The sequence below is a fragment of the Octopus sinensis genome, linkage group LG23 (genome assembly GCF_006345805.1).
Source record: "Octopus sinensis linkage group LG23, ASM634580v1, whole genome shotgun sequence".
Classification (NCBI taxonomy): domain Eukaryota; kingdom Metazoa; phylum Mollusca; class Cephalopoda; order Octopoda; family Octopodidae; genus Octopus; species Octopus sinensis.
In genome coordinates, this window is record NC_043019.1 from 31,536,285 (window position 1) to 31,552,232 (window position 15,948).

At 37.7% G+C, this 15,948-nt stretch overlaps 1 protein-coding gene across 1 annotated transcript in view; it reads left to right on the plus strand.

Moving 5' to 3' along the window:
* The window catches only part of LOC115223409 (otoferlin-like), a 602,516-nt gene that overhangs the window by 287,538 nt on the left and 299,030 nt on the right, over window positions 1-15,948 (plus strand). The window contains exon 3 of the mRNA XM_036512652.1: window positions 142-230. Within this exon, the coding sequence (XP_036368545.1) occupies window positions 142-230 (89 nt within the window). The remainder of the gene's footprint in view (window positions 1-141; window positions 231-15,948) is intronic.

Sequence of the window (15,948 nt, forward strand, 5' to 3'; positions counted from 1 at the left end):
TTAATACACACACACACACACACGTGTACATATACATACATATATGCATGCGTATGTGTGTGTATATATCTCTAAATCGTAGCCCCTGCTTTGACATTATTTTCCATTCCGTTCATATATTCCTTCATCTTATTATTGTAGATATTCGAATGGCCAGTGGCTCGACCAATTGAAAGTGAGGAGTGCTTGGATATACATATATTTAATTATAGCAAATACTTGAACAACAGGTAAGTTATATTTGATATTCTGTTTCTTCTTTATCATCATCATCATCAACAACATCATTATCATCAGCATCTAATGGTTCCCTTTCCATGTTGGCGTGGGTTGAACAGTTTGACAGAAGCTGGCAAACCAGGAGACTGCACCAGATTCTACTCTCTTTACTCTTTTACTTGTTTCAGTCATTTGACTGCGGCCATGCTGGAGCACCGCCTTTAATCGAGCAACTCGACCCCGGGACTTATTCTTTTGTAAGCCCAGTACTTATTCTATCGGTCTCTTTTGCCGAACCGCTAAGTGACGGGGACATAAACACACCAGCATCGGTTGTCAAGCAATGCTAGGGAACAAACAGACACACAAACACACACACGCATATATATATATATATACATATATACGACGGGCTTCTTTCAGTTTCCGTCTACCAAATCCACTCACAAGGCTTTGGTCGGCCCGAGGCTATAGTAGAAGACACTTACCCAAGGTGCCACGCAGTGGGACTGAACCCGGAACCATGTGGTTGGTAGACAAGCTACTTACCACTCAGCCACTCCTGCACCTACTGTCTGCTTTGACAAAGTTTCTACGGCTGGATGCTCTTCTGATGCCAGCCTTTACCTATTTCCAAGTGAAGCAATATCCCCTCATGTCCAGGCATATTTTTCACAGAATATTGAAAATGAATGGCACTGATTGCTCCAGTCATTTGGCTGCGGCCATGCTGGGGCACCGCCTTGAAGGGTTTTAGTCAAACAAATTGACTGCAGGACTTATATTTTAAGCCTAATAATTATTCTATTGGTATCTTTTGTCTGACTGCTAAGTTACAGGGATGTAAATACATCAGCGCCTGTCATCAAGCAGTGGTGGGAGACAAACACAACGATACTCGCACATAGATACATACATGTGTTCGTGTGTGTACACAACAGGGGCTTCTTTTAGTTCTTGTCTACAAAATTCACTCACAAGGCTTTCTTGCTCAAGGTGCCATGCAGTGGAACTGAACCCGGAAACATGTGACTGGGAAGCAAGCTTCTTACCACACAGCCACAATTGTGCATATACAGTCTTCTCTCAGTTTCCCTCTACAAAATTGTTTAGGGATCTACCAATTCTTTCATCCACAACACTTGGTGCCTCACTGTTAAAACAGATAATGTTAGCTCCTTCGTTGAGTCTGGTGGTGCTGATAATGGTGGCAGCGGCAGCAGCAGCAGCAATGGCAATAGTGGTGATGGTAATAGTGGTGGTAATGATGGTGGCGGTGGTGTTACGGGTGATGGTGGTGTTACGGGTGATGGTGGTGTTACGGGTGATGGTGGTGTTACGGGTGATGGTGGTGGTGGTGGCAGCAGTGGTGATGGTGGTGGTGGTGGTGGTGGTGGTGGTGGTGCTGATGGTGATAGTGAAGGAAATATTTGTTGCGTAAACCTACAGTTAGTTATTCCTTTTGAGCACGCACACACACACACACACACACACAAATACACACGAGCTGATAAGCCGACATGCATATTTAGACAAACATACATGTCCGTATACACATACATATGCATAAATAAATGTAAACTCATACACACACACACACATGCAAACACACACATACAAACACATTGAAGCATTCACACATATTGACATACATGCAAACACATGCACATTCACACACACATATACACATGCTTGTATGTGTGTGTATATATATATGTGTGTGTGTGTGTGTGCGTATATATATTTATATATATATATATACATACACACACATGTACACATAAATATGAACACGCGCACACATACACACACATTTACACAGAGTGGTAGCATATTGATCTCTTCGAAAATCAAATTTTTGAAAAATCAGAGTAAATTTTTTTTACAATTTCTTTTTTTTTTTTTACATACATTAAAAATAATTTTTTTTTTTATTTCGTTTTAAAACTATTTTGCTAGAGACAACTTTATATAACCACTGAAGCATAACAATCAATCATGCGGAGAGAGAGAGATGTGATATAGATTGAGTCCTTCTTCCGCTTGTTATCATAACCAGCTAACCACCCACCATCAGAAACAAGGGAGCCCCAAGCTGGTCTAATGACATGCTAGAAACAGCAGCCAAAGTTTCTTAACTTACAATAAAGAAAAGGATGTATTAAATAATGAGGGCCTGATTTGTCCACACATAGGTTAAAATCAAATGGGATGGTCGCAGCTGGAATGCCTTTGGCCATGTGTTTGCTTGATTAGTGTTGGCATGGGGGTTCAGTAATATCAACTTGCTTACATCTCTGTTACGTACCCATGTTATAACTATCTGGCTGCCTACCAACCAACCTATCTGCCTACCAACCAACCTATCTGCCTACCAACCAACCTATCTACCTACCTACATTCATATCCACCTACCTACCTATGCACCTACCTAATTCATACCTTCCCACCCACTCACCTACCTATCTGCCTAATGAGTTTGCTAACTATCTACCTAGCTTTTGTTTTTTTCCTACATACCTAATTGCCCACCTTATACATACATAGCTTGATAACCTCTTACCTAGTTACTTGTTTACCTCCCTATCTATCTACCTACATCATACCCACTTACCTACCTATGTTCATGCCCACCTACCTATATGCATATCTACCAACTTACCTATGTATTGACATGTCTACCTTCCTACATTTATACCTACCTACCTACCTACTTACCTACCTGACTTTCTACATAATTACCTTTTTTGCCATAATTACCTACCCATGACATACATACTTTGTTAACTAATTACCTAGCTACTTGTCTACTTACCTGCCAACCTACCTACCTAACTACCTACCTACTTTTCTGCCTACCTACCACCTACCTGCCTTCGTACACACCTACCTATCAAATTAACCACCTACCTTCTTACTGATGAACCTATTAATTTTATACATACCTACCTTAATAACTACATAGCTAACTATTTGTCAGCATATGTAACCACCTATTTTCCTACTTACCTATATAACTTACCTATATATCTATCTACCTACTAACCTGCCTATTTTGCTGACTTCACCTGCATATTGAAATACCTGCATACCTGCCTCATATACACCTACTACATTACCTACCAAAGTTGCTACTGACTTTCCTACATACATACATACATACATACATACATACATACATACTTGCTTTCCTACCTACCAACCTACCTACCTACGTAACCATTTTAATACCTTCCTGCCTTCCTACTTGCTTTTTTACCCCTGTCTCTACCTACCTGCCTACCTATCCATCTACCTGCCTACCTCATTAAACACCTTCCTATGTACTTACCTCCATACTTTACCTCTGTACTTACCTACACATCTTATACATACCTATTGAACTACCTGCCTAGTTACTCACATAACTAATTTACTACACACACACACGCACATACAATATATACACAAATACACATACATCACAAACACACATACATACATACATGCATCACATACAAATATATACACATACATATATACATATACAAAAGCATCATTCACATATACTGACATATACATGCATCACGCAAATATATATATATGCACATACATATACCTGAGCATCACTCACACACACATACACATGCATTACAGACACACATACACATATACACTCACACACCATGTCCTACCTTACCACCTCCCACACATCCAACGTCATAATCATACACAAATGAATTTGTACATTGTTTCTCAATTTGCTAGAAATAGCAGCTAAGTTTCTCTCTATAAAAAAAATCATACTTTGCTGTTTTAAAAACTGGGACATATAGTATCTAGGCTATCTTGGATGATGTAGTCCCAGATACACTTTGCCATCATAAAATGATGACAGGATTATCAGGGTTTTACTTGGTTTCCTTTGTAGGTTGACTCTTGATCAGGGATGACCTATGCTAATCAAAGACAATAACAACAAGCTCACTACATCACAAGTTCCAGCCTCCACCATCAATACTATCTCCCAATACTACTACTACTAATACAGATGCTGCCACCACCACCACCACTGCCATTGCCACCACCAGCTCATCTTCCAGCAACGTACACGCATCCATCACCATTGCCAACATCACCATTACCATCTCCACAGCCTACACTCCTCTGTTCCTAACATACATTCTGTCTGATACTATCTGATTGTCAATCAACACTAATGCATCTGCTAGATCTTTAATACACATGTATGTATATACATACATATATATATATATATATATATATATATATATATATATATATATATATATATGCATATATATATATATATATATATATATATGCATATACACACATATACATATGTACATACATGTATATCTATTTATATAAATGTATGTATACATGCATATATTTAGGTATATCTATGTGTATATACACATTTACATATGTACATACATACGTATACAACTATATATAGACTCATGTATATATGTATATCTGTGTGTGTATATGTGTGTGTGTATGTTAATGTATGCATATATATATATATATATATACATGTGTGTGTGTGTGTAGATAATCATCAATAGATGTCAATTGACACACAATATTGATCTCTCATCATTACTAGTACATGACTTTCAGTCTCACTCAGTGTGTGTGTGTATGTGTAATTGTTTGTCTTTGTATCCTTGCATACATGTATATGTGTATGCATGCATATGTATGTGTATGTAGTGTTAAAGGTATTTTTATATGCATAGCATTAACTGAATCAAGGATTCATTACAAGTATTGAGTCTCTAATATCCGTAATAAGTTAACTGATAGGGACTTCGAAGTCCCACATAGAGTATGGCTTATTCAAACTGGCAAAACTTGAGAGTCATTGTCAAGAAAAATATATATGTATTTGTTCCTGCAACTTAGTGGTTTGGCAAAAGAGACTGATAGAATAAGTACTGGGTTTATAAGATGAATACTGGGTCAATCTTTTGATTAAAATCCCTTCAAGATGGTACCCCAGGATGGCTCCAGTCCAATGACTGAAACCAGTACAAATGAAAAAAATAATAAAATAACTAAATAAGTATATATCATCATCATCATCATTTAATGTCTGTTTTCCATGCTGGCATGGGTTGGACGGTTTGACAGGAGCTGGTAAAGCTAGGATTCATACCATGCTCCGGTTGTCTGTTTTGGCATAGTTTCTGCAGCTTGATGCCCTTCCTAATGCCAACCACTTTATAGAGTGGACTGGGTATCCTTTCCATGTCACCAGCACCAGTGTTCTTATATATAGAAATACATTATTCTTTAGCAAGAATAGTATGGACAGTGACTTTGAAGTTTTGGCCAGCTAAGCCATCTGATATATATATATATATAAATGGAAAGTGGATGTTAAATGATGATGATGATGATGATGATACACACGCACATACACACACAAATAAACATACATACACACTTCGAAGTTTTGGGCCACTAAGTTATCTGATATATAAACCAGGGCTGGTTTCCTGGTTTCATGGCGTATATATTCCCCATCTGGACGGGATGCCAGTCCGTTGCAGGATTACTCATTTTTGCCAGCTGAGTGAACTGGAGCAATGTGAAATGAAGTGTTTTGCTCAAGAACACAGCACATTGCCCAGTCCAGGAATTGAAACCACAATCTTGCAATCATGAATACAACACCCTAACCATTAAGCCACACACCTCCACCATTATAGAAGAGGATCAATATAAGTGGAAATTCTATTAAGAAGCATAACACTTGTAGATTTTTTGAGGCTGGAGGAGAGAGTGTAATTCCTTTGTAGTTCTGTGGCAGATGAAGATCATTTTCTTTTGAAGTGGAATGACCGAAGATTTTGAAATGACTGTTCGTTTGTCTCCTTAATAGGTTTCCTAACAGAAATCCAACAAATGTTTGTGGAAATAAAAACCCTCTCTAAGATAATGACTTGGACATTGCCTGGGACTCATGCTTTGATGTTTATTAGCCATTTTAAACATTTAAAACTTCTTTTTGGATAAAGAAGATAGTCTTGATTTGCTACAATCAATTTAACTCTTGCACCAAACTTTTTCTTGATTTCTAAAGATTTTTTAAAGTTATTATAGTTTTCCAATATACGTTGTCTGTCATTGCTATTTACTTCTTGGCCATCTCTAATCAAGTTGACCTAAGATCGAAGACATTCTAGTCATGACCATACCACCTTTTTTAGGGTTATCTTTTATCTTTTACTTTTAACTTATTTTAGTTATTGGAATGTGGCCCTGCTGGGGCACCAACTTGACGAATTTTAGATGCATGAATTGGCCCTGATATTTATATTATTTTAGTACTTATTCTGTTGCTTTCTAATGCTGAGCTACTAAGTTAGGGAAATGTAAACAAATCAACACTGGCTGTCAAGTGGTGGTGGGCGACAAACACTAAGACACACACACACACACAGGTATATGCACAAAGACACATGTACACATACAAACACATAAAACACATGCACATATATACATACACACACATAAATATGTGTGTATGTATGTGTACATGTGTGTGTATAGACAAAAAGTTTTTTGTCTATAAAAGATTATATAAAATATAATCATTGGACAGTTTCACAAATTTGTGTGTCATCTTTGCATATTATCTAGGACTATGTTGTCTCATGTGTCAGCTTCTTTTCAATGTGGTAGGATATAACTTGAGGAGGATTTGACTTCTCTTTCTACCAAGTGGAGCAACTATGAAATGATTTATGCTAACATCATTTTAATAGTGTGTGTGTGTGAAAATCAATTTTGGTGATTGTTCAATTTTGGTGGTTAAAGGATTCTTTAATTATATCATATTAACCTTTTGGAAACAGAGCCTCATTTGGAGTTTCATTACCTCATTACCAAGAAGACGAAGCCCTTTTCACAAACCCCACCGTGAGCATGCACTTCCTGTATAAGTTTTTATCGAATATGGTTCTTTTCCATACCGAAACTACTTGGTACCAGAGCAAGAGAACAGAGGCGGGTGGGAGGAAGTAGGTGTGAGAGGAAGAGGGGAGAGAAGAGAAGGGTTAGATGAAGAGGGGAGGAGAGTTGAGCCCATGTGGCACAAAGGAGCGAAGAGTGAAGATTAATCCCTGCTCATGGCGAAGACAGGAGTTCAGATGGCCCCTGTGCAAGGACAATCCAAACACAGGCAGGTGTTGTAAAGAGTAACCGGTAGAGCAGAAATGGTGTTAGACTGAGATGTCATTGCTGAGACGGATGTCTTGGAGGTCCACGAACTGGTCAGACAAGCGGCGTCCCATTTGACCGATGTATAGAGAAGGACAGAGAGAGCAGGAGATGCAGTAGATGATGTTGCTAGAAGTGCAATACGTACATGTACACATACACACACACACACACACACACACACACATATACAGGGATTGCAATAAGTCACATTATCCATTTGTGCTTATTATTATTAAAACTGGGTAAAGCAACTTATGGCCATCCCTGTATATAAACACACACACACACAGACATATATATATATATATATATATATATATATATATATATATGCAAAAATAATACCGAGGGAGATTTTCTGGATCTTCCTAGCACTAATCTCTCAACAACCAACAAGTTACCCACTGTGTGGCTTCTCAGCATGTTAGAAATAACAGACAAAGCTTCATCAACTGACACTGTATTGTATTAAAAGGAAAAATGACACATTGGAAAATATAGTTCTAGATCAATGTTTCACAAGCTTGTATTAGTCTGGCTCTTCTGTTGATGACAAGTCAAATTGATCAGCATGATGCTTCTGTGAATGTGTTATATAGAGAGGTATTTAAAAGCAGGTGGAATTTATTTACAATTCCCAGCATATAAACTGTTCTCTTGCAACTATGACTAGAAAGGAAGTAAAGAAAGAAGGAAGGAGGGAAAGAATGGATGAAAGAAAGAATGAAAGAAAAAAAAGGAAGAAAGACAAAATAGAATGAAAGCAAGAAGAAAAGTAAGAATGGAAGAGAAATGAAAGAAAGCAAGAAAGAAAGAAAGGAATGAAAGAATGAAAAAAGAAAGCTAGAAAGAAAGAAAGGAATGAAAGAATGAAAAAAGAAAGAAAAATAGATAGAATGAAAGATAGGAAGAATGAAAGAATGAAAGCAAGAAGAAAAGAAGGGAAGAAAGAAAAAGAGAGAGGGAAAGAAGGAAAGAAAGAATCAAAGAAAAAAGAGAGAGCAAAAGAGAAAAAGAATGAAAAAAAGTAAGAAAGAAATACAGAACAAAATAATAAAGAAGAGAAAGAATAAAGGAAAGAGCAGAAGCAATAAAGAAGTAAAAACAGGGCCACTGTGAGCTGGAATGAAATATCAGTGAACAAATGCCTGTCTGCTCTATCACGGCTGACCTGGGGCTAATGCAAGAACATATGTTGTTTATTACTCAAATCGTGAAATAAGACCTGTGCACTATTATAAAGTAAGGCATATGAGATAATGTGAAGGAAATATTTCTGTCTTGCAATGCATCCATGCAGTTCTTAGATCATATAACAAATAACTGGTACAATACAATAGCTTTACTGCCTCGCCCATCCCTGCTTTCATACGCTACCTGTTGAAACTGATCGACTCCCACATGAGACATATATATTGCCAGCAGCCACACTGTTTCAATTAAGTTTCTTATATCAAAATCTGCAGCGTCAGAATACCAGGAATGATACTATTGACATATAAACCAGGCTTACTTTGTGTGGAGAAGATGTTTTGTAGACGTGGAACACTGTCTAGGAACATACATATAAGTGTGTGTGTGTGTTTGTGTGGGTGGGTGTGCATGTATGTATGTGTGCTTGAGTATTTGTGAGTGCTTAGTTTAAGTATACACACACATACATATACATATATATATATGTATATATGTATATATATATATATATATATAAAGATAAATTAAATATAGAGATATGCTATTTATATAGCAAAAATTGAATTATACCAATATTTATATGGTATCCAACTGACGTACTAGTGAATTGGATGTTTGACACGCTCCTTTGAAGCATATCTTTTCCTCAGTTTGTTACTTTATATATATATATATATATATATATATATATATATATATATATACGTTTAAATATTTGTTGTGCAAGATTTTTTATGTGAAGTCGTGTGTTGAAACAGATATTGTTATATTTCGGAATGGTCATATTGCCAGTTTAGCCAATAAAAACACACGCACTATATATTTGGTGTTATTTTGCTTCAGTGATATTTATTTTTTACATTAATCTTAATCTTATTTCGGCCAGAGTTCTTTCGTCACACTCCTGTGACCGCATCAGTGGTCCTTTGTTTTCTTCTCACTTATTTGTGTGTCTCTCCTTACTAACCGTCAGCCATTTTGTATTTCTATTGTATGTGTCTTCATTTGCGCATGCTTATATCTCTATGTGCGTCTATGTATGTATGTTTATATGTATGTGTATGTGTGTTTTTGTGTGCATATAAATATATCTATGAATGTAGATATATATATGTATGTATATGTGTGTGTGTGTGTGTGTGTATATATATAACAGATGATAGAAACAGAAAATGGAACATGTGAGAAACTTTATTGCTCACAACGATTGTTTCAATGCCTGCTGCATTAATCTCTCATGGTTGTGATACTGTGCAACTGGTTGTGGAGCATCCCTCGGTGCAGACGCACCTCCCCAGGCGATGTTATGAGGGGTCTCTTATTAAATAAACTCTGTTTCGATTTTAATACAGCATCATATTGTTAGTGACACTAGGTTTAAGCCGTTAAGCAGGAATAGTAAGGGGCAAATTCGAGTGCGAGGAATTTCCAATGTAGACCAAGCAATAATTGTATTAACACCATGGATGACATCAGGTAGCTATAAGCAGTGAATTACTACTAGGAACATACCCAATGCTTAAATATTTACTTTTATATATATGTGTGTGTGTATATATATATATATATATATTATATATATATATATATAAAGTTAATCCAAACAAGAAAGCACAAAAAAACACAACAATGCGAGGATGTGGAACAAATATAGTACTATTGGACGGTCAGGAAAGAAGGAAAGAAGGAGGGTTTAATGTTTCGAGCGGAGCTCTTGTCAGAAACATAGGAGAAGGAAAGATCCAGAGAAGGGAAGAGAGAGGAAAAAAATCGCCAACGGTACACACGAGGTCACATTTTGAAAGACATATATATATATATATATATATATATATATATATATATAAAACATCATCATTCAATGTCCATTGTCAATGCTGGTATGGGTTGGACGGTTTGACTGGGGTTGGCATGCTGGAAGGTTGCACCAGACTCCAAGCTGATTTGGCATAGTTTTCTACAGCTGGATGGCCTTCCTAATGCCAACCAGTCTGAGAGTATAATGGGTGCTTTTACGTGCCATCAGCAATGGTGCTATGTGCGTGACACCAGTATCTGCCATGACTGCAATTTTGCATGACTTGATGGGTCTTCTTCTCAAGCACAAGACCTCCTTCAGTCATGAATGACCATGGGATTGCATCTAGGATGTTAACCTCTGAGGCACAAGTCTCAACAAGGTTGTGTATGGAAGACCAGCAATTACTCATGCATACCAGTCTCCTCTCTCCGTGCCTCTAATATCATCCAAGTGAAAGGATAAAGGCTGATACAGTTTGGCACCAGTGGCACCGCAACTCATTTCTACAACTGAATGAACTGGAGCATTGTGAAGTACAGAGTCTTGCTCAAGAACACAACACCCAGTCCAGTCCAGGAATTTATATATGTATATGTGGTTGGTAAGCAAGCTACTTACCACACAGTCACTCCTAAACATACATACATACACATATATGAGGGGATGGTGAAAAGTTCTTGGCTTTAAGGGTATCATGAAAGGCTTCATTGAAGGCCCAATCTTCCGAGTTCTTTTGCAAGGTTTAGAAAAACTGAAGAATTGCTGTCAAAAATGTGTGAATTTGAGAGGGTAATATGCTGAATAAAATCATAATTAATTGATCCTCTTGCATTTTCTTTTACCCAAAGCCAGGAACTTTTCAGCACGCCCTCATACAGCACACATTACATGACACACTCCATACACAACATTCAGAAAATAGCACTACTAGGTACTGCACCACTACAAAGTGCTGTAGTATTGCAAAGCGCTGCACACATACTGCATAGAATATTCTCAGTAGAATAGAAAATACAGAAGCAATACTAAAAACACTGCACTCCCTTGGGTATTGAACAGGACTGTGTTCAACAGTACAATGAAAGTATACAATAAAAGTTTGTGACTACTGAATGAAAATAATAACAACAACAACAGCAACAATAATAACGATGATGATGAGGAGGGGGAGAAGGGGAGGGAAGAGGAGGAGGATTATGAGATTATGATGCCAGTGGTGGTGATTTATAGTGTGCACAGAGACACAAATTCGAAGTAAAAAGGCACGGTCACGTACATCGAAGCTAATACATATTCGGTTATTATTTTATCATCGACTTCAGACAAGTATGAAATGCATTCATTTTTATCGACCTCAGATGGATAAAAATGCATTTATTTTATCGACCTCTAAAAGGATGAAAAGCAATTTCTACCAACCCCCGTCAGGAACTGAATTAAGAGCATACACAGATAATTATAAATATTCAAAGGGTTTATCATTACTCTTTGATATCAAGCATTTCATTACTTGCCTTTGCTGTTTAACATATAGATTGATTCTCTATTAACACAGTATAGAGAAAGTGTTCATCTATTAATTGGATTTGTGAGAAAATTAGCTGTTTGGTTTTATGATCGGTACAATATATTTTAATACATAAATGTCAAAACTGCATTTCTGATATCACAACCTTATTATTATTAGTTTTGCTTCTATCTTGTGAATTCTACTTTCTGTTTATCGCCAAGTTCATTAGGGTCGTTTATTTTTCCTTACATGAGACTCTGAGTACTTCTCTGTGATGTTTCTCTTGTCCTTATTAAATCTAAATTCCCCACCACCATCACCACCACACTTGTCATTGGTTGTTGTTATGTAACCACCAGGTCAGTCATCAGTTCTAATTGGGCACACTTTTACGATCTGAAGCATTGCAGCAGTGACCATCCCACCTCATGTCCTTATGGTCAAGCATAATGTATGCAATGATTATATCATCTGAGTCATTTTGTAAATATTTGACCAACTTTACACTTTTACTCTTTTACTTGTTTCAGTCATGTGACTGTGGCTATGCTGCAGCACTGCCTTAAGTCAAGCAAATCGACCCCAGGACTTACTCTTTGTAAGCCTAGTACTTATTATATCGGTCTCTTTTGCCGAACCACTAAGTTACAAGGACGTAAACACACCAGCATCAGTTGTCAAGCGATGTTGGGGGGACAAACACAGACACACAAGCATATACACACACGTACATACATATATATACACATATACGACAGGCTTCTTTCAGTTTCCATCTACCAAATCCACTCACAAGGCTTTGGTTGGCCCGAGGCTATAATAGAAGACACTTACCCAAGATGCCATGCAGTGGGACTGAACCCAGAACCATGTGGTTGGTAAGCAAGCTACTTGCCACACAGCCACTCCTAACTTCCTTTTGTCCTTCCTCTCTTCCTCCTGCCACCCCCACCATCCCCATCATGGGGGCCCTGAAAAGGAGTTATATGCACTGACTTTCTTCCACTAAAAAAGGTCATTTACAAAAAACATCATCATCATCATCATCATCTTTTAAAGTCAAGTCCCCATGGGCTGAATAGTTTGACAGCAGATGGCATACCAAACAGCTTCACCAGACTCCAGTTGTCAGTTTTGGCATGGTTTCTATGGCTGGATGCCCCTCACTGACACTAACCCCTTTACAGAGTGTACTGAGCACTTTTTATGTGCCACTGGCACATAAATGTCTCAAAGGGCATGTAGTATTCAGTGAGACTTGACTGTTGTTTTTTGCAGGTTGAGCAAGGTGGCGAGCTGGCAGAAACATTAGCACACCGGGCAAAATGCTTACCGTTATTTCGTCTGCCGCTATGTTCTGAGTTCAAATTCCGCCGAGGTCGACTTTGCCTTTCATCCTTTCGGGGTCGATTAAATAAGTACCAGTTACGCACTGGGGTCGATATAATCGACTTAATCCATTTGTTTGTCCTCTCTGTGTTTAGCCCCTTGTGGGTAGTAAAGAAATAGGTTGAGCAATGTTATAGAGGGTCCTTCTATAAAAGAACTGGAGTTCACTAAATCAGTAAAGCATTCCAGCAGTGACCATTCCACCTCATGTCCTTTTTGTCAAACATAATGGATGTAATGATTATATCCTCTAAGTCAATTTTTAGCATTTGAGCCAATTTGAAGATGACTTCCTTCTGTTCTTCCCCCACCACCGGCCACCTTTAGAGAATCCCCTGTGTATTCACAATCACACTCTTTTGGTTATTAATCAACATTCATGATGAGAGGTGAGGTTAGGAATCTAATCAAAGGGATTATATGCACTGCCTTTCTTTCACGAAAAAAATGTCTCATAGAAAAAAAATCATCATCATCATCATCATCTTTTATTGTCCATTCTCTGTGCAGGCATGGGCTGGACAGTTTGACTGCAGCTGGCAAGCCAGAGAGCTACACCAGACTCCAATTGTCTGTTTTGGCATGGTTTCTATGGCTAGATGCCCTTCAATGACACCAACCACTTTACAGAGTGTACTGGGTGCTTTTTATTTGGCATTGGCCCTGGTGCTGTTTACATGACACTGACACAAGTACTTTTTATGTGGCACCGGCACATAAATGTCTCAAAGGAAATGTAGTATTGAGTGAGATTTGACTGTTATTTTTTGCAGTTTGAGCAATTATATAGAGATTCCTTCAGTAAAAGAACTGGAGTTAAGCACTGCATTGGGCCAAAGTTTCAATGTTATAAACCAGTCATGCAGGACTTTCTAAATGGCATTCCAATAAACAAATTGCCTTCAATTTTTTAGTAGTACCCCCACCTATTCATAAGCCATGTCTCATGTGACCGGCATCTAAAAAAAGGTTACCTCATGCCTGCCATATATATTTAATTCCTGCCTTTGTGCTTCACTTTGAAATCAAGGCCTACCAATATCGGCTTTAACTAAGACAATGGTGAGCTAGTGGAATTGTTAGGCACAATGCTTAGCAGCATTTTATCGGGCTTTACAATCTGGGTTCAAATCTGCCAGGGTCGACTTTGACTTTTATTCCTTCAGATTTGATGAAGTAAGTGCCAGTTAAGCACTGGGGTTGATTTAATTGACTTAGCCCCTCCCTCGAAATTACTGGCCTAGTGCCAAAATGGCTCTTGATTAATACTGTGTTCGTTGATACCCTAACGCAATCATCTACCTTTTTTGCATAATGGACTGATTTCGTGTAAGACAATTTTTCCACAGACCAGGAGATTACACACATAACAAAACACAATAAAGTGCATGATATAATGTAATTACTACATATATAATGTACATGGCTCAGTGGTTAAGGTGCTGGACTCACGATTGTGAGATCATGGGTTTGATTCCCAGACCGGGCATTGTATTGTGTTCTTGAGCAAAGCACTTCATTTCACGTTGCTCTATGATCATTTCACCATCTGACATGTGGCACCCATTGCACCTGTACTACAGGTAATGTCGATTTGATGGAGGGCGTGAGATTATGTCTACACAAACATTTGATCACTATAAACAAATCATCTGTGTGATTGTTCAGTAAGAAATATGTCATCGAACGATGGGAGAGTCTAACATATATATAATGCAGAAACAAACTGAAATAGTCAGTAAAATAGAAATAACAGCTAAGTGCCTGATATCTTGGTCCTTTGTCAGTCCCTTCATAAGGTTCAGTTTCCTGAGGTCGTCCTTCAGTATTTCATCCCATGTCTTTCTGGGTCTCCTTCTACCATGAGCTTCATCCACTTTGAGTGATTAGCACTTCTTTATGGAGTTATGGAGATAGTCCAACAAAAAAAAGAAGAGCATTTTCTTTCAGCTGAGCTGAGAAAAAATAATGAGAGAGAGAGAATTCTAGCATGAATGAATAAAGATATGATTTTTGTTAAAATAGAACTTAGAGGAAAGAAAATATGCGACAGAGAGACAGAAGGATAGATAAAAAGAGTGGTGGGGAAGAAATAGTAAGAGTCAATGAGTGCAGATAACAGAAAGGGAGAAAGACAGAAAAGAGAGGAAAGAAAGAGATATGCATTTGTGTTGTTTGAGAGCTTTTGTGAGTGTATGTCTTTCTGTTTTTTTTTCTTTTGTTTAGTTGTTTTTGCTAAGTGCTGAGTAAATTTTTTAAAAAATTTAATCTTTTATCTTTTGCTTATTTCGGTCACTGAACTGTGGCTATCTACAGTAACACCTTCAAGGGTTTATGCAAACAAATTGGCATTGACACCAGCACTTCATTTTTTAATCTTTTTTTTTTTTCTAATCTGTCAGTCTATTGGATTTTTTTGTCGATCGGCAAAGTTACATGAATGTAAACAAACCAACACCAGTTTCAAACATTGAGGGGGAACAAACACAGACACAAATACACACACACACATACACACACACACACACTCATACGCACTCACACTCACGCACACACATACACACCATGCACATACAAGCACACATGAATAAATATG